The 24,128-nt window shown below is 37.4% G+C and overlaps 1 protein-coding gene across 1 annotated transcript in view; it reads right to left on the reverse strand.

Annotated features, from left to right (window-relative positions):
- Positions 1–1,908: 1,908 nt before the first annotated feature.
- The window catches only part of LOC309488022 (CLIP-associating protein 1), a 77,121-nt gene continuing 54,901 nt past the window's right edge, over positions 1,909–24,128 (reverse strand). Inside the window, exons 27-42 of the mRNA XM_082156046.1 lie at positions 23,763–24,007; positions 22,206–22,269; positions 20,386–20,549; positions 20,212–20,290; positions 19,156–19,299; positions 17,058–17,204; positions 15,992–16,104; positions 14,908–15,012; positions 11,246–11,390; positions 8,460–8,667; positions 8,321–8,377; positions 6,838–7,028; positions 6,237–6,365; positions 4,610–4,816; positions 4,408–4,524; positions 1,909–3,238 (exon numbers count right to left, since the gene is read on the reverse strand). Coding sequence (XP_082012172.1) covers positions 3,152–3,238; positions 4,408–4,524; positions 4,610–4,816; positions 6,237–6,365; positions 6,838–7,028; positions 8,321–8,377; positions 8,460–8,667; positions 11,246–11,390; positions 14,908–15,012; positions 15,992–16,104; positions 17,058–17,204; positions 19,156–19,299; positions 20,212–20,290; positions 20,386–20,549; positions 22,206–22,269; positions 23,763–24,007 — 2,202 coding nt within the window. The 3' untranslated portion in view covers positions 1,909–3,151. The remainder of the gene's footprint in view (positions 3,239–4,407; positions 4,525–4,609; positions 4,817–6,236; positions 6,366–6,837; positions 7,029–8,320; positions 8,378–8,459; positions 8,668–11,245; positions 11,391–14,907; positions 15,013–15,991; positions 16,105–17,057; positions 17,205–19,155; positions 19,300–20,211; positions 20,291–20,385; positions 20,550–22,205; positions 22,270–23,762; positions 24,008–24,128) is intronic.

A 24,128-nucleotide genomic window follows, 5' to 3' on the forward strand; every position in this document is an offset into this window, starting at 1 on the left:
GTCTTGAAAACGCAAACTTTTGAAAACAGGTTTCAAAGTGCAAGGTTTTGAAAACGATAGCGTTATTGTCTGTGCATATCTGCATATGAGTCTATAGGCGGATCTTTTGTGACGTCATTGTTTATGTTTGTCGCGTTGCATCATGGGAATCGTGTGGCAGGAAACACCGCTAGATACCTGTAATTTGATTGTTTTGCACGTTTGGAGGAGGATTTAGAGAAGAAGATGGTTCACTCTTGCTGTGTGGTCGAGTACGGCTCGTTGGGGGCCTGATAAAAAGTTTTTTCGAATTCCCTCCGAAAAGGATCGCGAAAAACGAAAGAAATGGTTGCGTGCAATTAGGCGATTGAACCTGGACGCTCCGAAGAAAGCCTGGATTCCTGCAGCTAACGTTACTGATCGAGTTTGTGAGGCTCATTTTGTTCATGGTAGGCCTAAGTCTTAGTGACTATGTATTTATAGAAGATTGAATAAAAAAAATAATAAAACTGAGTCAAATCAACCGAGTCATATGTTTTCGCGTTCTGATTCAGGTGTCCCAAACCGCGATCCACAGCACCCAGACTATGTTCCTCACATCAAAATGGGCTATTCTGGATCGCAAAACTTAAAAGCAAAAGAAAAGGCTGTTCTAACCTCTGCTTTTAGCACGATCACTGCTTTCTGTTTGGCAGAAAAGATCGGCCCAACTTTTCGAAAAAACAAAATAATCATAGGCCTCCAGACTTTTGAAAGCCTTTAATCTTTCATGAGTGAAGGGTCCAGGGGTTTCTATTAAATAAGAATAAATGTCTCCCCAGCAGATTGGTGGCCAAGACACGGGCAAGTCTGACCAACGTTTTTTGTCATCCCAGATCTCATATGGGCTTTGAATAACTTCGATTTTGTCACCAATACAAATTTTGAGCTTCTCTCCAAACCTCCTCCGGTCTTCAGATGTTAAAGTGCTTATATATTGTGGATTTCGCCCGCTAACTCTCTTGAAAATGCTCGTCGCGTCTTTAATGCCCGCAATACTGTTTGTTTTGTTGCCACACAACCACTCGCGCATGCGTACAAAGATGTCAACAAAGATCCTCCTATAGGGGCGCAGTTTCTTTACAAAGTGACAGCGCCATCAACTGGCCAAACAGCAGAATACAGCGATTTTAGTCGCTGGATTGTTTTGACAACGTTGTCGTCTGTGCGCGAAAAACGCAAAGGAAAGACTTTTCCGTTTTTAGTATATCGTTGTGGAGTAAACGTACCCTAAATCATTCTATTTTTATATACTAAATGAATAAATTGTAACAAATACTAGAAGGATTACAGACGATTCCCTCCACAAAATCACCAGTTTGTTGTGTGGAATGTTCTTTGGGATTTCTAACAAGAGCGGATAATATTATGTGACTTTCTTTTCATGGTAAGGCGCTTAAATTCAAACCAAAAAAAAGAAGATAAAACGAATGAAATCTAAAGTTAAACGTTCAGCAAAAGCACAGAGTGATTCATTTAAGCACCAAGATTTAAAACCGTTTACAAAAAGACTAGCAGAGCACTTTAAACGGCCGAACAGGCACAAACCGTCCTAAACCAGAAAACTGCAAATCGACTACTAGTAAAAATCCAATTTGGATCATTTTTTTTGTTGTTAAAATTATTGCTCTAAAACTTCAGATACGCTTATACATTGTTTGATATCACATAATCCTGCAACTCATTTAGTGTTTGTAAGTGGAAGCTTTCGTTTTAAAAGGCCAGATGCAGCTAAACCTGATCCAGTTTGGTTTTTGGATCATCTGTTTGATTTCTAAATGAACATTGAGGGAGATTCTAATACTTTCTGGTAATTGTTCCCATCTGAGATTATCAAATTGTATGTTTTGATATCAATGTGGTCCTTAAATCACAAAAGCAGAACTTAAGTTAAAGGAACACGCCGACTCTTTGGGACTTTAGCTTATTCCCCGTATCCCCCAGAGTTAGATAAGTCCATACATACCCTTCTCATCTCCGTGCGTGCCGTAACTCTGTGTGACGCACACACCGCTAGCCTAGCTTAGCACAAAGACTGGAGGTAAATGGCTCCAGCTAGCATACTGCTCCCAATAAGTGACAAAATAATGCCTATACAATGACTATACGATCACAACATGTAAATAGGAAAATGTTGGTGTTATTTTGTCACTTATTGGGAGCAGTATGCTAGCTGGAGCCATTTACCTCCAGTCTTTGTGCTAAGCTAGGCTAGCGGTGGGTGCGTCAGACAGAGTTACGGCACGCACAGGGATGAGAAGGGTGTGTATGGACTTATCTAACTCTGGGGGATACGGGGAATAAGCTGAAGTCCCAAAATGTCGGCGTGTTCCTTTAAAGGAGAACTCCCTGTTAGTGTTAAAATAATCATGGTCCTCCTAAAATATCTTAATGCTAACATTTATTTTGGGATGTGCAACGCTGGAATGAGAGATTTCAAACTAAATTTGCTCTTTTACAGTCAGACTTTGAGCAAAACCTCTTCACCTGTTGGCCAGACATGAAACAAATACTGTACAAATACAATCTCTGTTCTTGCATATTTTCAGATGCCCCAAAAAAAAGACATTCATCACTAAAAAAAGCGTTCTAGGGAACAGCAGCAGAGTTAAAGACGTGAAACTACAACGGACGCCCTCACTAACGAGGAGGTTTGAAACACGACTCCTGATTGGCCGATTGGACAGAACTTTTAGTGTGCTTTGAATATGAGGAAGTTAAACGGCACTGCAAAAATGTAACGGTAAAAGGTAATAAAGCATTAGAGAATAACAGCCCTCGCAACAGTTCTCTCACACACACACACACACACACACACACACACACACACACACACACACACACACACACACACACACACACACACACACACACACACACACACACACACACACACACACACACTCACTATGTTGGTAGCAGATGTTCGTTCAAGCACAAACGCAACCAATCACAAACCCCAACAGGCTGCGGTTAAAGTCGTGTAAGTGGTTGCACCTGTTAAATGAATCATGTGCCCTTTAATAAAGCAAATGTGCACCTAAACAAGATCTACTCGCACGACGGACCAAATGTGCAAAGTCTTTCGAGAGAGTTTGAGGACGGGCCTGTAAGAAAGAGCTGGAGGCGACGTTCAGCTGTGGGACGAGACGTCTGAAGAACTGCTGCTGTTGCTGTTGGTGGTTTGAGCTCGTTTGATGTACAGATTCAGTAACTTCATCTGTAGAGACAAAACAAGACCTCAGACACACGGCAGAGTGTGCTGCCTATCTACACAGTGTGCTGCCTATCTACACAGTGTGCTGCCTATCTACACAGTGTGCTGCCTATCTACACAGTGTGCTGCCTATCTACACAGTGTGCTGCCTATCTACACAGTGTGCTGCCTATCTACACAGTGTGCTGCCTATCTACACAGTGTGCTGCCTATCATACACAGTGTGCTGCCTATCTACACAGTGTGCTGCCTATCTACACAGTGTGCTGCCTATCTACACAGTGTGCTGCCTATCTACACAGTGTGCTGCCTATCTACACAGTGTTATGAGCGATCACAGGTGCTGAAACTGTTAAACGCAGGAGGCATTAGAGGGTTATTATCGGTAACTAAAACTAAAACCATAACCATAAAAAAAAAAAAATGCATTACTAGAAATAAAATAGAATTTATTTGATGTTTAAAGCAACATTTCAAATGTTTGTTTAGCTTAAGTTGAAGATGCATTACTAAAATAATTAATACTAAAAATTATATAGACAGAAAAATCACACAGTACTATTCAAGTTTTGGGGTCAGTAAAATTGTTAAAATTTGTAAAAATAAATTAATACTTTTATTCAACAAGGATGCATTAAATTGATCAATAGTGACCGACTGTAAAGAAATGTATGTTACAAAAAATAAAATGTCTATATTAAATAAATCCTGATCTTTTGATCTTAAAAAAAAGAAGTATCAGTTTCCACAAAAATATGAAGCTGCAAAAACTGTTTTCAACACTGATAATAATCATAAATGTTTCTTGAGCATCAAATCATCATATTAGAATTAGGATCATGTGACACTGAAGTAATGATGGAAAAAAATTCAGCTTTGATCTCAGGAATAAATTACATTTGAAAATATATTCACATAGAAAACAGTTATTTTAAACTGTAATAATATTTCAGATTTTTTACTGTATTTTTGATCAAATAAATGCAGCCTTGATGAGCAGAAGAGACTTATTCAAAAACATTAAGAAAACGTATTCCCGGTACAGAAACCACCCAAAATCCACTCAAGATGGTGGACAAAATGTTGATAATAAAAAAAATATTTAAAACTAAACCTATATATGTGTTGTTAAACATGAATCCTTGTATATGAATATATTGATGACCTCTGACCTTGCTGCCGGTCAGCTGCTGGAGATGAGGCTTCAGATCTTCACCGATGATTGAGTAAATGGCCACCAAACAAAACACACTGGCCTTGCGTACACTGCTCTCTGTGTTATCATAACCCTGAAACACACACACACACACACACGTTCATCTCGCTGTCTGCCTCTGCATCAGTGTGTGTGTGTGTGTGTGTGTGTGTTTATACCTGTAACAGTCCTGGGATAATGTCATGCAGAAGCTGAACCAGGGAATCCTGGGGAATCCGCTCGATTACTTTGGTCTGCATCTTAATGGCGGCGAGGTTGATGGGATAGTCGGCCGTCTGGATGATGGGACACAGAACTTTGATGCACTGCTCGGGGTGGATTGATCCGGCCAGCGTGGAGGCCGTCTCTTCTGCGGCCCGAACGACCTGTGGAGAACATTAAAACATTAAACACACGACCTTCAGACGACCTCCTCCTCCTCTGATGATGATGATGTCAGAGCTGCACTTCTGAACCACTCTGACCTCAAGCCTCTCACTGTCCACAACAATATATCAAGTTCATGTAGGCTAAGATGTTTCCTCTGGTACATCTGCTGTAATGACACATTTTTATCATCAAAGTTTTGATAATCATCTACATATCAGGGTTAATATAGTTACATTAGACCATAAATATTTTTTTCCCCCTTACTTATAAAATAAATGTTTAAAAATAAGTGGTCTCATTGTCCAGTTCATGAAGGTTAATATGTTTCCTCTGTGTTTTCCTGTGTTTATATTTTTCTGTTTTCCTATGTTATATCAGGGTTAATATAGTTACATAAGACCATACAGGAAAGAAAATATTTTCCTTACTTATAAAATAAATGTTAACTGAAATTCAGTTTAACGATGTACTAAAACAGATTTTTTTTTAAAACTATACAGACATATAGAGAAAAATAATAACAATAAAAAAAATGTTTATCATAACAAAATGACAAAAAAAAAAAAGACTAAAATCAAAGTGAAACCAAAAAATAAAAACGAATTCAAAATATTAATAAAAACTATAATATTATCTCAATGGTACTAAAATAAGTATGTTTAATATATTAAACCATATAGTAAGTAAAATTATTATAATTAAAACAAATGAAATTTCAGAAGTTCCAGAAGTTTTAAGAGCTCCTTAAGAGTTCCTAGACTTTTTGGCCAATGAATTGGATGACTTTACAGATTTTTTATATATTTATAATAAAATATTTCTTGCTCAATTTTTACCTAATAGAATATTTAAGCATAACTAGAAAAATGTATATTCTTAATAGAAATGTCCATAGACTTTAAAGATTTGACATATATAAATCACACTTTTTAAAATGAGGCCAGTGTTGCTTTACTATTATTGATATACTATTATATTTTTTGTTCATATTTGGATTGAGATTATTTTTATATTTTCATTTTCATTTTAGTAAAAATTGGAATAATTTTTTCATCTTTTTTAATATTTTTTATACGCCTATACTTTTTATTTAATTTTAGTTTTTAGTTTTAGTTTATTTAGTTTGTTATTTTACTTAAACTAAATGAAAATGAGAAAAGTTGCCTTGGCAACTAGCTGAAATAAAATAAGTTATTTTATATTTCATTTTATTTCAGGTAATATTTATTTTATCACAAGTAATAAAGTTTTAGTTAATGATGATAAAAATAAATAATAAATAGCCTTCCTCATTTTTCATAAATGGGAATCCTGGTTCTCCAAAGATAAAGTGAGTTATTGAGGAGGTTATTTTGAGTTTTTTGTACTTTATTGTAATGCTTGTTTTGTCGTCTTTACGGCTGTGGTCTCGCTCACCTCTTTATGACAGTCTTTATGGGCCTCCAGTGTTTTCATGATGGTGAGTTCTGCATAGTTCTTGAAGCGCGCTGGCTGACCTCGCATGATCTCCTTCAGGACACGCAGCGCCAGCGCTCGGATGGTGTGCTGTGGACACACACATCATCATCTGTTCGTTCTGTTGCGCATCTCGGGTGTGTTTCCCGTATAACGCCGTAACTCGATGCTTCACTACTATAGTGAAGAAATCAACTAGCCAGTCACGACTGTTTCCCCAAACCGTATTGTCGCAAATTGTTTGTTCAACCTCGTTGGTTAATGATGTCACGCATGTGTTGGAGTGATAACTTCTTTTAATGAAACTGTTTGAGACATGCTAGATGTTTTGCTATAAATTATGAAAATTTTTCGAATATTTCTCAGTTATTTCGCTTTATTTCCAGATTCACTCATAAGCTTGTTCTTACACACTAGAGCACGTTCGCACACGCGCACTCTTCAAAAACTCTTTATCACTCTGCTGATAACGACGGTACTTGCGACCCTAGTTGGCTAATGAAGCTTTCGGGAAACACACCCCTGTATGAGTGTGTGTGATGAAGAGGAGTGTGTCTCTCACATCTTTATCTCCCAGTGTCTCCAGCAGCAGCAGAAGCATGGTCTTAAAGTGCTCCTCCCACAAGGCCAGACTGTCGTCCCGCGTGACCTTCAGCAGCTCCAGCAGAGCGGCCCGCCTCTCCTCCACGCGCTCGCTGTGATTGGACAGCTCCTTCAGCAGGTCACCAACCATCTCCAGGGGCTGCCCGGGTCCTGACCAATGAGAGATCACGACAATAAACACACAGTGACCAGCGTCCACCCCCGATAAAAAGTTACAAAAAGTTTTTTAAACGGAAAACGGTGGTGCGTTGAACGCCCTGTTCTGATGACGCGAGAGTTGCAACTACGGCAGCTGAGAAGGCCATTCTTTATGTTTTGAGTAAAGAATGGACTTCTCAAAGATGAGTTGTTAAACTCTCGCCAAAATTGAACCTACGTTCTTTTTGTTAATCTACCCGAGGCGAACTTTTGCCTCTTTTAAGATTGACCGTATTTTCGTTTTAGGTCAAATTGCCTTTTGAATGGGAGTGCTTGGGGCACGACTATGATAGCATCAAAATCACTATTTTTAAAACACTAAGAAGGCTCGACACAACATGAAACTGTGCCGGAAGTATCACCAGGGGCTCTACACATGAACTTGAGCAATGAGAAGATTGTTTGTGTACACAGAGTTCACTAAAAAAGAAAGATTTTGTACGACTCACTTTATCAGTTAGTGGAATTTTGTCAGTCAAAAGTAGTCGATCTCCGAATGCAACGTAATGAACTGACTCAATATGAGGAAATGTCATGAACTTGTAATTTCAATGAAAAGCATGATAACTTAAACACTTATCTCATGGCAATATCTATTCAAATAATAATAATAAGTGACTAAGTTATCATGCATATTCATATCCTCATATGGAGTCAGTTCATTATGTTGCATTCGGAGATCGACTACAAAGTGAGTCGTACAAAATCTTTCTTTTTAGTAAACTCTGTGTACACAAACAATGTAGTCAATGCTGGAGTTCATGTGTAGAGCCCCTGGTGATACTTCCAGCACAGTTTCATGTTGTGTCAAGCCTTCTTAGTGTTTTAAAAATAGCGATTTTGATGCTATCATAGAAGCGCCCCATGCACTCCCATTCAAAAGGCATTTTGACCTAAAACGAAAATACAGTCAATCTTAAGAGTGGCGTTTCCATTCTAATTATGCTTTTACACGAAAGTTTGACTCGGGTAGATTAACAAAAAGAGCCTAGGTTCAATTTTGGCGAGTTACCTTTTAACGGATCAAATTATTGACTACAGGGGGACTTTAAATATGTTATCCAATTCATCTGGGGTGTGTTGCCTTAATGCCCGAAATATGTGAATTATCCGTTTTAAGAACCTCAGAGCTCATGGTAAATCTGTTCTGGCATGTTTATACATTATCTAGAGAGATATTAAATGAGATTTTCATATACGGCAGCTGACTTGAGCTCTTCAAACAGTTCAACACATCCTCATACCTGCAGAAAACCCTTTGGGATGCATGATCTTGTTTTCTCCACCGTCCTGCTGACGACCTGAAAGAAGAACCCAAAGACGTTGGCCTGTTTCTGTGAACACCATGAGGAGATTCTCCAGTAGATGTTAGATGTCGTTTACCCTCTCGGATCTGCTCCCCGTCGTCGAACACGGCGAGCGCTCCCTTCTCGTAGGCGCTGATGTCGCTGTAGTTGTAGGGGTTGTACTCGCGTGTCCACGGGCCGCTGAACGATCGAGGGGATGGTGTGTTTAATAATGACGTCTTGTTGTCCAGCGCCGTCCGGCCTCCTTCCAGACGAGGATCCACACCAGACGACGCCACACCGGTCTGAATGAGAAACATGGTTATATCACTTCAACCTGTTGAGTGATTATAACATCTAAACTTTTTTTATTTATTGCTAAAGTCCCCCTGTAGTCAACAATAGTATCTCTTTAAACTCATCTTTGATCACCAAAATTACATATTTAGACGTTTTTCTTCAAATATCTTGAATGTAACTCGACACCCTTGCCTCATTTAGTATACGCGGTTCTATGAATATGCAAATTAGCCCCGCCTCCACTCACTCGTTGACGATCACACGTTGATCTGATTGGTTACAAGGTAGCTTTAAGCAGAAAATACTCAGCAATGGTGTTGACTTCTGAATTTACTTATAGTTTGTCTTAAAGCATATTAAAAACACCACATTAGGGCTGTGCGATATATATCGTCTGCGATAATATCGTAATTGTTGTTTTAACGATGTGCAATTTGACAGTATCGCCTATCCCTCACACACACATACTCTACGTGATGTAGTCTTGTAGATTAGACTAGTGCGGGTGCGCATTTAGAGTGATTTAGTCTTTATGATCATTTAGTAATAAATATCAAAAGAGTGCAGTTTTTCTCCAAATATCAGCATGATAACAAATGTGATTCTGATTTTATACAAGTTTAATAAACAAGAAGTTAATATTTAGTGACTTACATTTTAGACACCATATTGCCTGTTTCTGCTCTATTTCGCCAACGAAAATAGTTCAAAACAAAGCCACACACGGCGGTGTTTCCTTACTGAGTGAATCAGCTTTTTGAACGAATCAGTTGACTAGGATAGATTAAGATAGTCAATGCTTCTTTCCTTGAATGAATCAGCCGGTTGAATGAGTCGGTTGAATCTCAACGATTCGCTTATTAACAGTAACTTGCTGCCACCTACTGGCGGTTTCAATTTCACATTTAAAGCATCTTTTCCTGTTTTAAATCATTTTAAATATCAATATTCAATATTGCAAAGATGAATTTTGTTGATACTGATTTCATTTGATTGGTAACAGCCCTATTGTGTCTTATTTTTATAACTGAATTTGATTACATTTATGAAATTGACACAAAAGATGATGCATGCATATAATTAGGTTTAAAAAATGGCGTTATAAAGGTAAAAATGCCCATATTAGGTAAAAATCAATTGAAACATATTGAAAAAAATTATTTCTATCACTGCTGTGAACTGACCACCACACAGAGGGCCCTATTTTAACGATCTGAAACGCAAGTGTCAAGCGCAAAGCGCAAGTAACTTTGTGGGCGGGTCTTGGGCGCTGTTGCTATTATACCGGCGGGATAAATGCCTCTTGCGCCTGGCGCAAATCTAAAAGGGGTTGGTCTGAAGTAGCTTCATTATTCATAGGTGTGGTTTGGGCGTAACGTGAAATAAACCAATCAGAGCGTCATCTCACATTCCCTTTAAGAGCAGACGCGCTTTTTCCATTGCGGATTGCTATTATAACGGCGGGTTTGCCAGACGCGCGCCAGGAGCGGTTCACAGCCGAGGAGACCGGTGGAGAAACCCACCCAAATTAACTTTGGTTAAACAGGCGTATGATAATTTGGGTAAATGTGTAAGCTAGATGTATGCTTTTATAATAAATTGTCTAATCTATCTATCTATCTATCTATCTATCTATCTATCTATCTATCTATCTATCGTAATAATGTATGATTTACAAAAATGAAAACTGCTGCTTCTGTGTAGATGAGAGAATCAAAGTGCGCGTTGTGCACACGCTACATTGATTATGGCCAAGCATGCGCCCTTAAAATAGCATATGAATAACATACGCAACGCGCCACTGACTTTAAACAATTTTTTCCTGGTTAGTGGCGCAATTGTTTTCTAAACCATCAAAATAGCATGAAGGAACGTTTGCGCCGGAACACGCCTCCTTTTTTGCGCTGAACCGCCCCCGGGAGCGCAAGTGTATTTCCTAGTTTACCGACGTGCTTCTATGGAGGGAAAAGCGCGCTTTGCGCGGATGCAAAATAGGAATGATACATGCGTCGGTGTACAAAGTCAATTGCGCTGGGTGCAAGATAGGGCCCAGAGTATGAAGAATATCAAAAGCTTTAGGAGTCGGCTGTCCACGACAGTCCTAAACCTGCTAAAGTACCAACACAATAAACATACTCGTCTAATAATCGTTATCGAGAAATTCCCAGAAAATATTGAGAAATAATTGTTTGTCAATATCGCACATCCCTACACCACATAGACACATAAACAACATTAAAAGCTGGATTTTCATGTATGGATTTGATGTAGTCACATTGTTTATGTATTGAAAGTTGCTGAAACTTATTATAAACAATTAATCCATTGCTGGTTGCGGGGTAGAAGCTGCTAACAGTTTTTCAGCTTCAGTCAAAACTAAATTAACTTTAATTAATTTCCTCTAGCTCAAACAGTAGAGTGTTAGTGCTTGCAACGCCAAGGTCAAGGGTTCGATTCCCAGGGAAAGCAAGAACTGATAAGAATGTAAATGTGTACCTTAAAATGCAATGTAAGTCGCTTTGGATAAAAGCGTCTGCCAAATGCATAAATGTAAATGTAAATCTCACAGGCGGTCGTACTCACCGGATCTTCCCTCTTGCCGTCACGTTTGATTGGCTCGATTTCTTCCTGACTGCGGAAACTGAAGCTCTGGATGGCTTCGGTTACGCCTCTCAACGAGCTGAAGATCTCCTCCGAGTTCATGTTCTCAGTGTCATACTCCAGCATGCTGTAAACACACAGAGAGGTGTGACTCCATACACACTGATTTCAGCACATGACACACACACAGGACGGCACACAGACGAGATGGATGTGTTTTGTGCTCAGCTGCAAAGGAAAAGTGACACATCTTAGATGTTTCATACGGACAGACTGACGCTTGACAAACTTCTGCATTCGCCACGAGTCCCATGAAGCAAAGCGGCGGAAACAAAACAAATCGGGTGGATGAGAGACAGAGAGACGTCACAAAAGTGATGAAAATGTGGGACAGATTCTCACTTCGCAAAAATTTTACATTAAAAAATGTAACTAATCAACACAGTACATTAAGACAATTATTTTATTTTCTGAAATGTTGTTTAAATATGCAAATGAGGCAGCATCTAATCAGAAACCTGAACTGATTGGATGAAGCCAGGCTCAAAATCCATGTTTGATTTTGTTGACATATTAGAGTTAAAGGTTTTTACACTCTTTTTATTACTCCATAAATCAGAAAATACTGCCAACAGACAGAAAAACACACATTTTTACCATGTTTTAGGAATAAAGTGTTATCTGTAATAAATACAGATACTGTAAAGTTTGGTGTGTGTACCCTAGTGAACAATAAATATACTAAAATGTATTTGAAATACATTTATTTTATGCTAAGTACACTACAAACACATTTACATATTTATGTGCTTAATATAAATACCCTGCAATTGTACTTTTGGTATGCTAAATTTGTATACTTAAAGTAAATTGGAACAACTAATTTTGCACTTAATGCACTTTAGTTATCCAGAAATAGTGCTGAGGTTCAACTAAAGATATACTGAAGTATATATGATTGTGCTAAAGTAGAACTAATGCAAGGTACTCTTTAAATATCCTGTATTTAAAGACTAATAGTGACAGTAAACACGTTAGGCTTAATATTAAGAAATGTGCATTGTGCAATAAAGAAGAATTCCAAATAAAGTTTAATTATAATATGTATATCACTAAGTCTCAAGCGATAGTCAGTTAATATGTTGATGGATTTGCAGTATACTTAGTATGAAATAAATGTATTTTAAATACATTTTGATATAGTTTTTTTTTTCACTTAGAGTAAAGCGGCTGAAGTGGAGATTTCTGACTTTAAAGACATGTATTGTGATCGAAATCTACAGATGAAAACTTAAACATGTACACTTAAATGTGTATTTTGGATGTTTTCTTTCCACTAGTCTGAAAGAAGAATGGAAGCAAAATAGGCCAAAACCTCAAAATTGACCAGAGCATGAGAAAACAATGATTTTGCCTGAAGCGTCGCGACTTAAAGGGTTAGTTCACCCGAAAATACTCAATACTCACCCTCATGTTGTTCCTTTCGTTCATCTTCGGAACACAAATTAAGATATTTTTGATGAAATCTGAGAGCTGGATCACTCCTCCATAGGCTTCTATGTTATGTAAACTTGCCGGCCCAGAAAGTTAGTAAAGACATTGTTTAAAATAGTCCAAGTGACTACAGTGGCTCAGCCGTAAGTTTATCAAGCGACGAGAATACTTTTTGTGAGCCTACGTTCACTACGTGAACTCACTCTCAGGCCCATACAGAAGAACATGAAGAGTTGAATAAAGTCATTATGAAAAAGTATCCACCTTATTCCTGCGCCCCATGATGCTTTGCGAGAATTATGGGTGTAACTTCCGTTAAGCTGTAAACCATCAGTGAAACGCTCGCTCTATGAACACAATACGTTAAATAAGTGTCACAATGAGATGACATTATTCTACTCACCCTTCAACCATCCAACATTAAAAGGACATTTAAAAGTGTAAAAGCATCAACAAGGTTCTTTCAACAGACCAAACAACCCCAAAAGCGCATAATATGTAGTAATATATCTCTGTATTATGTAACTTATGTTGCCTTAATTTATATTAAGTTGTCTTAATTACGTGACACTATTTCAAAGTGATTTCCGTCATTTTGACAGATTATAAATCGCATTTTCCTGTGAAAACAAACCTGGAAAAAGACGTGAGGATTTGAGGAGAATAATTCTTCGTGCATTCCAGTGAATTATTAATGGAATATATCGTAAATTAAATTCGGGAGAACAGACCACAGATGTGCAGTATATGTTGTCCTTTTTCATTCTTTTACAGCGGATTGCAAAGGGAAAAAAGAAAATAATCATGAGGAAAAGAAAGCAGCGACTGAAAAGAGCTCAAGCCATAGATATTCTTGTTATAACATCACGTTAAAATACCAAGTATAACGTTATTTTCATGATGTCTGAAAATAAATCATGAAGGAAAATTGACAGTTCATCCAGTCAAACTGACGGATCAGCTTTATTTGTAGGGAAACCTTATGATTTGAAATGATTAGTTTCAGCCTTTTTGAATGGAAGTTCTCCCATAATTCAGAACGCAGCAAGATCGTCAGGAATAAGATGGATTCTCGTCGCTTGATAAACTTAAAGGGATACTCCACTTTTTTGGGAAATAGGCTAATTTTACAACTCGAGTTGAACAGTTTAATTTTACCGTTTTCGAATCCATTCAGCTGATCTCCGGGTCTGGCGGTACCACTTTTAGCATAGCTTAGCATAGCTTAGCATAGATCATTGAATCGGACAGGACCATTAGCATCTCTCTCAAAAAAATTACCAAAGAGTTTCGATATTTTTCCTATTTAAAACTTGACTCTTCTGTAGTTACATCGTGTACTAAGACCGACGGAAAATGTAAAGTTGCGATTTTCTAGGCTGATATGGCTAGGAACTATACTCTCATTCCTGCGTAATAATCAAGAAACTTTGCTGCCGTACCATGAGTCCAGCAGGCGTACCTAACCTATGTCTAACCTATTAGACCTATTTTCAGGCGCTGCGTCATATCATTACGCCTGCTGGACTCATGGTACGGCAGCAAAGTTTCTTGATTATTACGAAAAATATCGAAACTCTTTGGTCATTTTTTTTAGAAAGATGCTAATGGTCTTGTCCGATTCAATGATCTATGCTAAGCTATGCTAAAAGTGGTACCGCTAGACCCGGAGATCGGCTGAATGGATTCGAAAACGGTAAAATTCAACTGTTCAACTCGAGTTGTAAAATGAGCCGAAAATTTCCCAAAAAAGGGAGAGTATAAGAGTATCCCTTTAAGGTTGAGCCACTGTAGTCACTTGGACTATTGTAACGATGTCTTTACTAACTCTTCTGGGATGGCAGATATCGATTATCGTGGAGGAGTGAGACAGCTCTCAGATTTCATCAAAAATATCTTAATTTGTGTTCCAAAGATGAACGAAAGTCTTACGGGGTTGGAACAATATGAGGGAGAGTAATTACTGACAGAACTTTCATTTTTGGGTGAACTAACCCTTTAAAAAAGGAACGTTCTGGGTTCAAATAAACCCGAAACAATCCTTTAAATGTCATGCATTGAGTTTGATTTATTAGACTACCAATCCAATGAAAAGATGGACAAGTATGTAGGAGAACCGACGTCCTGACGCCCGGGCCGAGGTGTGTTACCTGGGCGAATACGCCCTCCGATGAGCCCGGAGAGGGGGGGTGGTGGGGCCGGGGTGGGGGGGAGGGAGAGGAGAAGAAGCCTTTGAGCTCCAGCCCCATAAACGACTGGGCCGAGAGGAAGAGGAGGATGAAGAGAGAGCAGGGAGGATAGAGACAAAGAGGAAAGATAGCGTGAAAGACGCGACCGTGTTCTGAGCAAACATGACTAGGGCTGGGAATCGAAAACTGATTATGCTCAGAGATGGGATACTTGTTATAAAATTTAATTTTGATTCCTCTGTGAGCATTTCAATATGACTTTAAACCATTCAAGCATGGACGAAATTCCAACAATAAAAGTGAAATTTAAATGAGTCTTTAAGAGTCATTGAATCATTCACTCAAACCGATTTAAAAAAATGTGTTTTTAATGAATTAAATATTTTTTAAATAGACTGCAGCAATCAACATTTTGTCAGAACCTTTAGTAAATTACATGTAATATGTTTAGTTGTCTATGCAGAATCGTGATCTCTATTTTTAAACAATAAAATCTTCATTTATCCAGAATCACGCAGCTCTAGTTGGCTAAGAATATTAAGTCGTCACATTTATTTCTATAGCGCTTTATACAATACAGATTGTTTCAAAGCAACTTCCCATCAATATTGTCAAATTAATCAATTATGAAACAAATACAATTTTAGCTATACAGCAGTTCTACAGAAGACAATAGTGTCATTATACAGCTAAATTCAGTTCAATGTTGATTCAATTCAGTTCAATAATAGTGCCAGTGTTCCCAGTGTCAGTGCGGTTATGTAAATTGTCTATTATTTTCTTAATATTAAATATAATTTTTTTGTGTGTAAATCACTAAGGTAAATTGTTATTAAAATGAATGTTTTTATATATTTAAATCAATATTTAAGATGATTTATTCAATAAAATTGTATGAATTTTTTTATTTATATTAAGAATATAATAGATTGCAGTACAAGAACTCTGCAGCGTTGTTCTTCTGGCTCAGATTTCATGTAGTCCCGATGATGTCACACAACTTCACAGATGTATTATGTGTGTTATTGTGTTTTGGGTGACGTACCTGGGAGAGAGTCCTCCGTGCGAGCAGTTGGTGGGTGACGTGAGCGGGCTGGTGCGGGTCACGGGGTGTCTGGGAGGACCGCGGGTCACGGGGCTGCTGGGAGATGCCTGAGACTTAAAAAAGAAAATAATAATTCTGTATTATGCAGGCCCGACGAGTAATTTGGCAATGTCAATTTGTAGAGAAAGACTACGCGCCTGCGCACATACATATTCAAACGCTCATATCTATAGACTAAACACGTGATATGCATGTGCACGCCGTCAGCGTTTTCATATGGAAGTAAAATAATGACAAATGTTTCTGAAACAAAAAAGCTTGTTGAATTGCACTACTTGAAAAAAATATGCATTGCATTTTTAGGGCTTGCATTTTTATGGGCTGAAATTCAACATATTGTATATTTAAGCTGTGAATATTTCAATTCAAAACATTTCACACGTTTTCATTATTAAAAATTCAATCATCCATATTCACCTTTCAGATTTCACTTTCAAAATATACATTCTGTTTAAAAATACAACCTATAATATTCGACAGGCAATCTTCGGTCCATTTTATTTCGCTTTACAAATTCAGTGGTTCAAATTCGACCATATTTTCACATATTCACGTTTTTGAAGTTTACACGCAGATGATACATTTTTTTATTTTTTTTATGTAAAGCTTGCACCTTGGAACCAGTTTCAAAGTTTGCGTTCTCGAGCCACTAAACACCATTGTCATGCAAATGAACGGCCAGAATGCATTAAAAGTTTTCTGTTAAAACGGTGTCGTGTTAGCGGCCGCTAAGTTAATAACTAATGCAACGGAAGTGAATCAATCAAAACTAACTTTATTTGGACGATAACTTTATTCTAGAGCTGCTGTAAAGCCTAAACAATCTGCTACTGTAATTTCCTTTGAAACAGTCTATGTTGTTAAAAGCGCTGTATAAATGAAGGAGACTTGACTTGACAAATAACACAGACATGTCAGCGAGCGGCCCACTATATCATGAAGACTGAAGTACAGCGATGGAGAGTAAGAGCAGCATGTGTGTGTGTGTGTGTGTGTGTGTGTGTACCACTGTGGTGGTGTTGCTGTTGTTCTTCAGGTGGTTGTGCAGGAGTTTAGTGGCTCCGTCCTGGAAGGTTTTGGGCAGAGCTCCTAACAGCATGGTGAACTCTGGGGTGTTCAGCTCAAACAGGGCGATCAGAACCATCTGAGCAGCCTGAAGACACACAAGCACTGTCATGAGGCCAACACTCAATAATGCTGCAATTTCACAAGCTGAACCCATGTTCACTCTAATCATAAGATGCTGAATTTATGCACTGCTAAATGTTTTTCTTCAGTATTTTTGTCCTGTTGTCCAGTACAAACACTCTTAAATCAAGACACTGTACAAGCAAAATGACGGGATATTACGTTTTGTTTTCTGAAATATCAAAATTAAGTGAGGGAAAAAAATCCCACATCATTAAATTCAGTTTTTATAAACTTTATACATAACCATGCACATTTTAAAAGAATTGTCAAGCGATTGTTGTCTGTGATTTAGTTTTTATTGTTGCTGTATTACACTGAGTAGCTCCGCCCACTATCAGATCTCTTCCTGCTCCACACACATGCTTATTAATGATCAAATAATATGAGATTTTGTCACTTCACACAGTTTTTTTGCTTCAAACTCATCACATTGTGCCTGGCGAGGTGCATCTCTACAGGAATCTGCAGCGCTAATAAAAACATTTCAGTGACTTGCAATAAGATTTGAGTTTAATGTGCATCCCAATCGGCATTAGAGAGGGGTTGACGTCATTTTTAATCTGAAGTGAATACATGAAGGCTGTTAGGGATAGAGTTCAGATCATAAGGTCATAGATCACATTTCATTTTTTTTTCTTGTTTTGTTTTGTCTGCATATCAATTCAAGTTAACTTAATCAGTTTTATTTTAGTATTATTGATGTACTATTATAGATTTTATTTTTACTTTTCTAGTAATTTTTTCATTTTTATGAACTTTAGTTTTTTTAGATATGCTATTTATTTATTTATTTGTTTAAAAAAAAAGTTTTTTAAATAATATTTTTATTTATTTCCAGTAAAAAATGTTTTTAATTTTGTTAATGTGATTCTTATTAGTTTTTTCTTTGTTAGTTTTTGTTTTTTTAAATAATACTATTTAGATTTACTTTATTTTATTTATTTCCATTTTTTGTAACTTTGTCATCTTTATTAGTTGTTTTTAAAAAAGAATACTATTTAGGTTTAATTTATTTGTATTTATTTATGGTTAAATTTTTTAGTAATTTTATAGTAATTTTTATTTGATTTTGTTTTTCTTTTAAATAATACTATTTAGGTTTATTTATTTCCAGTTACATTTTTTGTTGTTTTATTTGTATTACAAAAAATACAAATAAAAAATTAAATATTATTTAGGTTTAAATAATTTTATTTCAGTTTAATTTTTAGTCATTTTGTTAAGTCATTTAAATAGTAAAAAAAAAAAAAAAAAACTATTTAGGTTTTTTTTAGTCATTTCATTTTTAGTAGTTTTTGTTTTTTAATAATAATATTTAGGTTTATTTCTATTTATTTCCAGTTAGCAATGTTCGTGCTTCAAACCATCAAAAATGTGGCAATAATAATCCTGCCCTGAACGTGCGTGTGTCTGTCCCTCACAGCCTCGTTTTCATTCATGGCACATCCACTGCCTAAGGTCAAAGGTCATTCAGATAAAGGTGTTAGTGGTGCAGAAATGAAAATGAGGAAAGACGGTTATCATTCGCTCACAGCGTCCAGCTGACATGCTTAAAGATCACCAAACATCAGAGCAAAACCATCAGCTGAAACCCTGAATGTCATTGCAGAGAGCAGCAGTGTTAGACAAGCCCAAGAGAACACAATCAGGCGGCCCGCGTGACCTGGAGAGCCAGTCAGGAGGTTAAAGGTCAAGGTTCAGGGGTCGCTACCTGCTTACACCTCTCCTCCAGGTTACTTTCCCCCGGCAGGGACGCCACAGTCGAGCTCCTGCCTGACGCCTCCTCGATCGCCCAGCTATGAAGCGTCTGAGACACATCACAACTCACTTTGACAAACCAAACTTCAACTTGAGCTCGAGCAACGTCTCATCCGGACCCGAAGCGCGAGATCCTTCAGAAACAGAACACTGACCTTTCTGACGTCCGAGCTCTTCGGTTCTGTGGTCCACGTGATGATGCGAGAGACGGCTAATCGTGTCTCGCTGGAGTTCACGAAGTCTGACGGATCCATTTGTCTGGCCAAAGATTCGATGTACTTCAGGATGGCCACCTTCACCTGCTCGCACACACACACACACACACACACACACACACACACACGCACACACACACACACACACACACACACACACACACACACACACACACACACACACACACACACACACACACACGTGTGTTTATTTCAGCTACTTGTCAAAGGCAACATTTCTCATTTTAATTCAAATGATTGAAATTAAAATAAATAAAAACTATACAGGCAGTTTAAAAAACTAATAAAAATGACAAAACACACAAAAAAAACATTAACTAAAATTACAATAAAAAAATTTTTTTTTTTTAAATAATATAAATAAATAGTAATAAAAAATAGGACCTAAATGATGCTAAAATAACATTGTTTACAATAAGGTTCCATTTGTTTACATTAATTATCATCAACTAACAATGAAAAATACTACTAAAACATTTAACAATCTTAGCTAATGTTAATTTCAACATTTACTAATACATTATTAAAATCAATAGTATCAGCTAATATTATTTACTGGACCTGATCTAATATGAACACAGAATCACCCATATTTGTTTATTTACTACGTTAACTAGATGAATAAATACTGTAGAAAATGTTCTGCACATTGTTGGTTAATGTAATATATTTGATATTTTTATGAAATAATATAATGAAAAAAAGCTTAATTATAATAAATTATTAATCATTTTCCATAATATAATTGAAATACAAATTGTATATTTTATTTCACATTTTCTTTTAACATTATTTAACCATAAATTATTATTAAAATGTTTTAATCCAAGATGCACAGGGTGGTTTTGATGGGATATTAGAGGTTACTTTTGGACGCTGGTTGTGAGTGTTGGTCAGCTGGTCACATGACACAGCCATAATGAAGCAGAGCGGGAAAACACAGGGAGGAAATGAGAACATAAAGACCTGACCAACCTTGAGGTTTGGTGTCTGCGTCTGATCAACAATAAACCGCATCAGGATGTTGAACTGCTGATCGTACGGAAACGAATCCCTGTGAAAACCAAACACAAGAAACGGACGGAATAAACAAAAACTCTAGAAATAGCATTTATATCCAGACCGAACTGAAGTGAAGGGGGTTCAGACCTGGTGACGTCGAGAGCTCGCTGGACTTTGGCCTGGACGGACCCCAGAAGATCGGCCCCCATTTTCTTCAGCAACTGCGTGAGCAAAATAAACAGCCAATCCTGAAGCTCCTCTCTGTGTAACGTGATGAAGTCCACCAACGTCTCCAGGAACATGCTGAACACCTGATACACACACACACATACACACACACACACATTTATAAAATGTGTTTTTATGTTGCAGACACAGAACTCGTTCTTTTATTCCGTCTGAACTGTTGGTTCATGTCAGATGGACGTCTTGCATCCTCATCAATCAGTGTGAACTAGGATTGTTAAAGTTAACTAAAACTTAACACCGTGTCCTAACAACACGCGACGCGACGCGACGCGACGCGACGAACAACAAACACAAAGTGTGTCGATGATAATCTCAGGGACTGTTTATGTGCTTTATTTAATGTTAAAACCGTGTCATGTGACTCTGAATATCATGTAGTGCTCCAGCTTTGTAGCTGTAAAAGCAACAATGGATAATTCACCTCAGATCTTGAAATTAAACAAATGGAAACAAGAACGTTCAAACTGTGAACAAACAAGTGTATTATTTGACAAAGATTGTTTTAGTAACTCAGTAGCCTATGTATTTTTAATTATGTTTAAATGGTGTAATATTTGTGATGTAGCCTTATCCATTTTCTTGCGAGTGTCGTCAAGATTACTCTCTGGTGCTGCGAGACTCCGCCCACACGCTGTTCTGATTGGCTGACTCCGCCCACACGCTGTTCTGATTGGCTGACTCCACCCATACGCTGTTCTGATTGGCTGACTCCACCCACACACTGTTCTGATTGGCTGGCTCCGCCCACACGCTGTTCTGATTGGCTGACTCCACCCACACGCTGTTCTGATTGGCTGGCTCCGCCCACACACTGTTCTGATTGGCTGTGGGTTTTGATTGATTTTGACGCATCTCGCAGTCGCGTCGCGTCTAGTGTGGACATACACATTATTTGTCGCTGGAATCTTATCGTATCGCGTCTGGTTAGGACACGGTGTAAGACCCCGATGTACTTCAATCGTAATCGAAGTGTGATGTCATTTCGGACAAAATCAGGCCAAAACGAAGTACGTTTGGAGTTTGTTTTGGGAGATCGAAACAGCTTGCCAAAATAAACTTTCTGGAAAAGTTCGCTCCGGCTACTAAACACCCTCGAACACCCATTGGCCCGTGTTGATGATGTAATAGGTAGGCTCCGCCCTCTTTGATGAGAAAATCTTCTCCGGTTAATTTCCTCTGTTCTGCTTTACAGTAGAAATTGAAGTGTAATTCTAATTGAAAGCAACACAGACACTGTATTTTCACATGTAATACTGTAATCTATTGTATGACGTGCTATATAAATAAACGTGACTTTAATAGACTGGAGTGCCGAATCTCAGAGCTGGTTCAAACACATCCACATCGCTATGATCAGATGCTTTCTGAACTGCTGTTTTCTCACCGCGTGTTTATGTTGTTATTGAGAGGAAAGAGCAGCACATTATACTAAAATAGCACTGAAATAAACATTTATTTCAGATAATTGCCAAGTCAACATTACTTATTTTCATTTAGTTTAACTTGATGTACTTTTATTTAAATAAATATTGAAAACGCCCCAAGGTTTTTAAAAGGTATTTGTTTATGGTATTTTTAGGTTTAAACACTTACTCTCTGATGCATCGGCCCAAACCACCAGCAGAACATACAGAAAAACAAAATTCATTAGCATTAGAAGTCATAACAAACATAAACATCTCAAGTTATTTGAGTAATGTGCATAGATGAAATGTCACCTTGCTGTGAGGATCTGCAAACATCCTGGTGAAGATCTCACACAATCTCTTCAGCTCTACACGACTGAAACACAGAGACAGTTTACATTAATAATTCACTTTCCATATCAAAACTGAATCAATGATAATGGTACAGGGTTATGATAGTTAACTAAAACTGTTATGTATCCCCATGTATCCCCTGGCTTTGTGTTTTGTTAATGGGACTTTTAATTTGCATTTACCCTGGTTCTGTTCCTGTTTCCTGTCTTGTCTGTCATTTTTGTATTCCTTTGTAGTTTTTCTGTCATGTATTTTCGGTGCGTAACAGAAAAACTACAAAGGACTACAAAAATGGCAAATTAAAAGTCCTATTAACAAAATCCATTACTTTATAAAATAAACTTTACCTTAAAACAAACATTTAATATAATAAATTAAACATTTTATTTCAGCTGGTTGCCAAGGCAAGATTTCTCATTTTCATTTAGTTTCACATACCAAAATAACTAAAAAATAATAAATTCATTACTTTATAAAATGAACGTTACCTGCAATAAAATAAAATAAAGTTTAGTTTAGTTTAAGTTAAGTTTAACATGATAAATAACTAAAACCAAAACTGAAATGAAAAAAAAAATATTAAAAACTATAAAGACATTTAAAAAACAAAAACTAATAAAAATTCGCTTTGGATAAAAGCGTAAAACTAACTATAAGTAACTCTGCAACTACATGTCAACTAACTGTCATTAGAGTATTAGTAGACTGTATGTTTAATATCTGCTAACTCTTTATTGTGATGCTCCACAACAGACTTTCTACTGACTATAAGTAACTCTGCAACTACATGTCAACTTATTCTACTAACCTGAACCCTAACAGTCTACTAACACTCTAATGAAAGTTACTTATAGTTAGTAGAATGTCTAAAGTGGACCATCAAAATAAAGTGTAATTACAGGGTTTGTGCAGATCCTATAAAATTAAATTCTAGGACTTTTCAAGCACTACCTTTTTGGCTTTCAAGAACTACAATGAGAGATCTAGCCTATCAAACAATATCTTTATCATCTTTCAAATTCTAAAAAAGGTTAGTAGATTAATAAAAATAAACCAATAAAACAAAATGGTACTAATAAAGTGCAGCAGATGCAATGACTGCCGTAACTTTAACCATTGAAAGGATACTGTGACAAAGATATCGCTTTCCTCATTCAAACTGATTTTTCCCCCATTAATATATGATTGACTTGAAGAATGAAAGCTGTATCATATTCTTGGATATTTATACGAGCAATATCACGCTCATAGCCATGTGAAATTGCTCTTTATCTATATCAGACGGGCCGCAGCGTTGATTTTGCGTGAAAATATTTTTTATCGATTAAATTAAACACTACTTTTGCATTTATTGTCTTTTAATAATTCAAGCACTTTTCATAAATATGGCTGTTTTCAAGAGGTTTTCCAGGACTTCAATTTTAAAAAGTCAAATTCAAGTACTTTAAGCGCCCTATACGAACCCTATAATGGATACATTTCTTCATAGTCACCAGTAGCTGATCTCACGTGTACCTGAGGACTCTCTGGCTCTTCAGGAGGTTCTGGAGTCCCAGGAGCCCCTCTTTCCTCTCGGACCAGTTAGCGCTGGCGCAGTGGTTCAGGATCTCGGCCACGTCCTCCGTCTGACGCAGGTAATGTGGCATCGCACCGTTACGAGAGCTGAAGGAGCGTTCGGAGCACGCGCTGGACGCGTCGCTGTTCGCGTCGTCATCGGAGTACATCCCGGGAGATTCGAACCGTCGCCGCATGGGTCTCTGCTACAGGACCGACAGAGAGAGAGTTACGCAACACTTTCAGGTTATGACGCCATGCTAAAGGAACTAACACTGATTTAACAGAAAAGAGACATGCAAAGTTTGATGCTCATGGATGTTTTTA

Source organism: Leuciscus leuciscus, assembly GCF_965113295.1.
Source record: "Leuciscus leuciscus genome assembly, chromosome: 23".
In the NCBI taxonomy this organism is placed as follows: domain Eukaryota; kingdom Metazoa; phylum Chordata; class Actinopteri; order Cypriniformes; family Leuciscidae; genus Leuciscus; species Leuciscus leuciscus.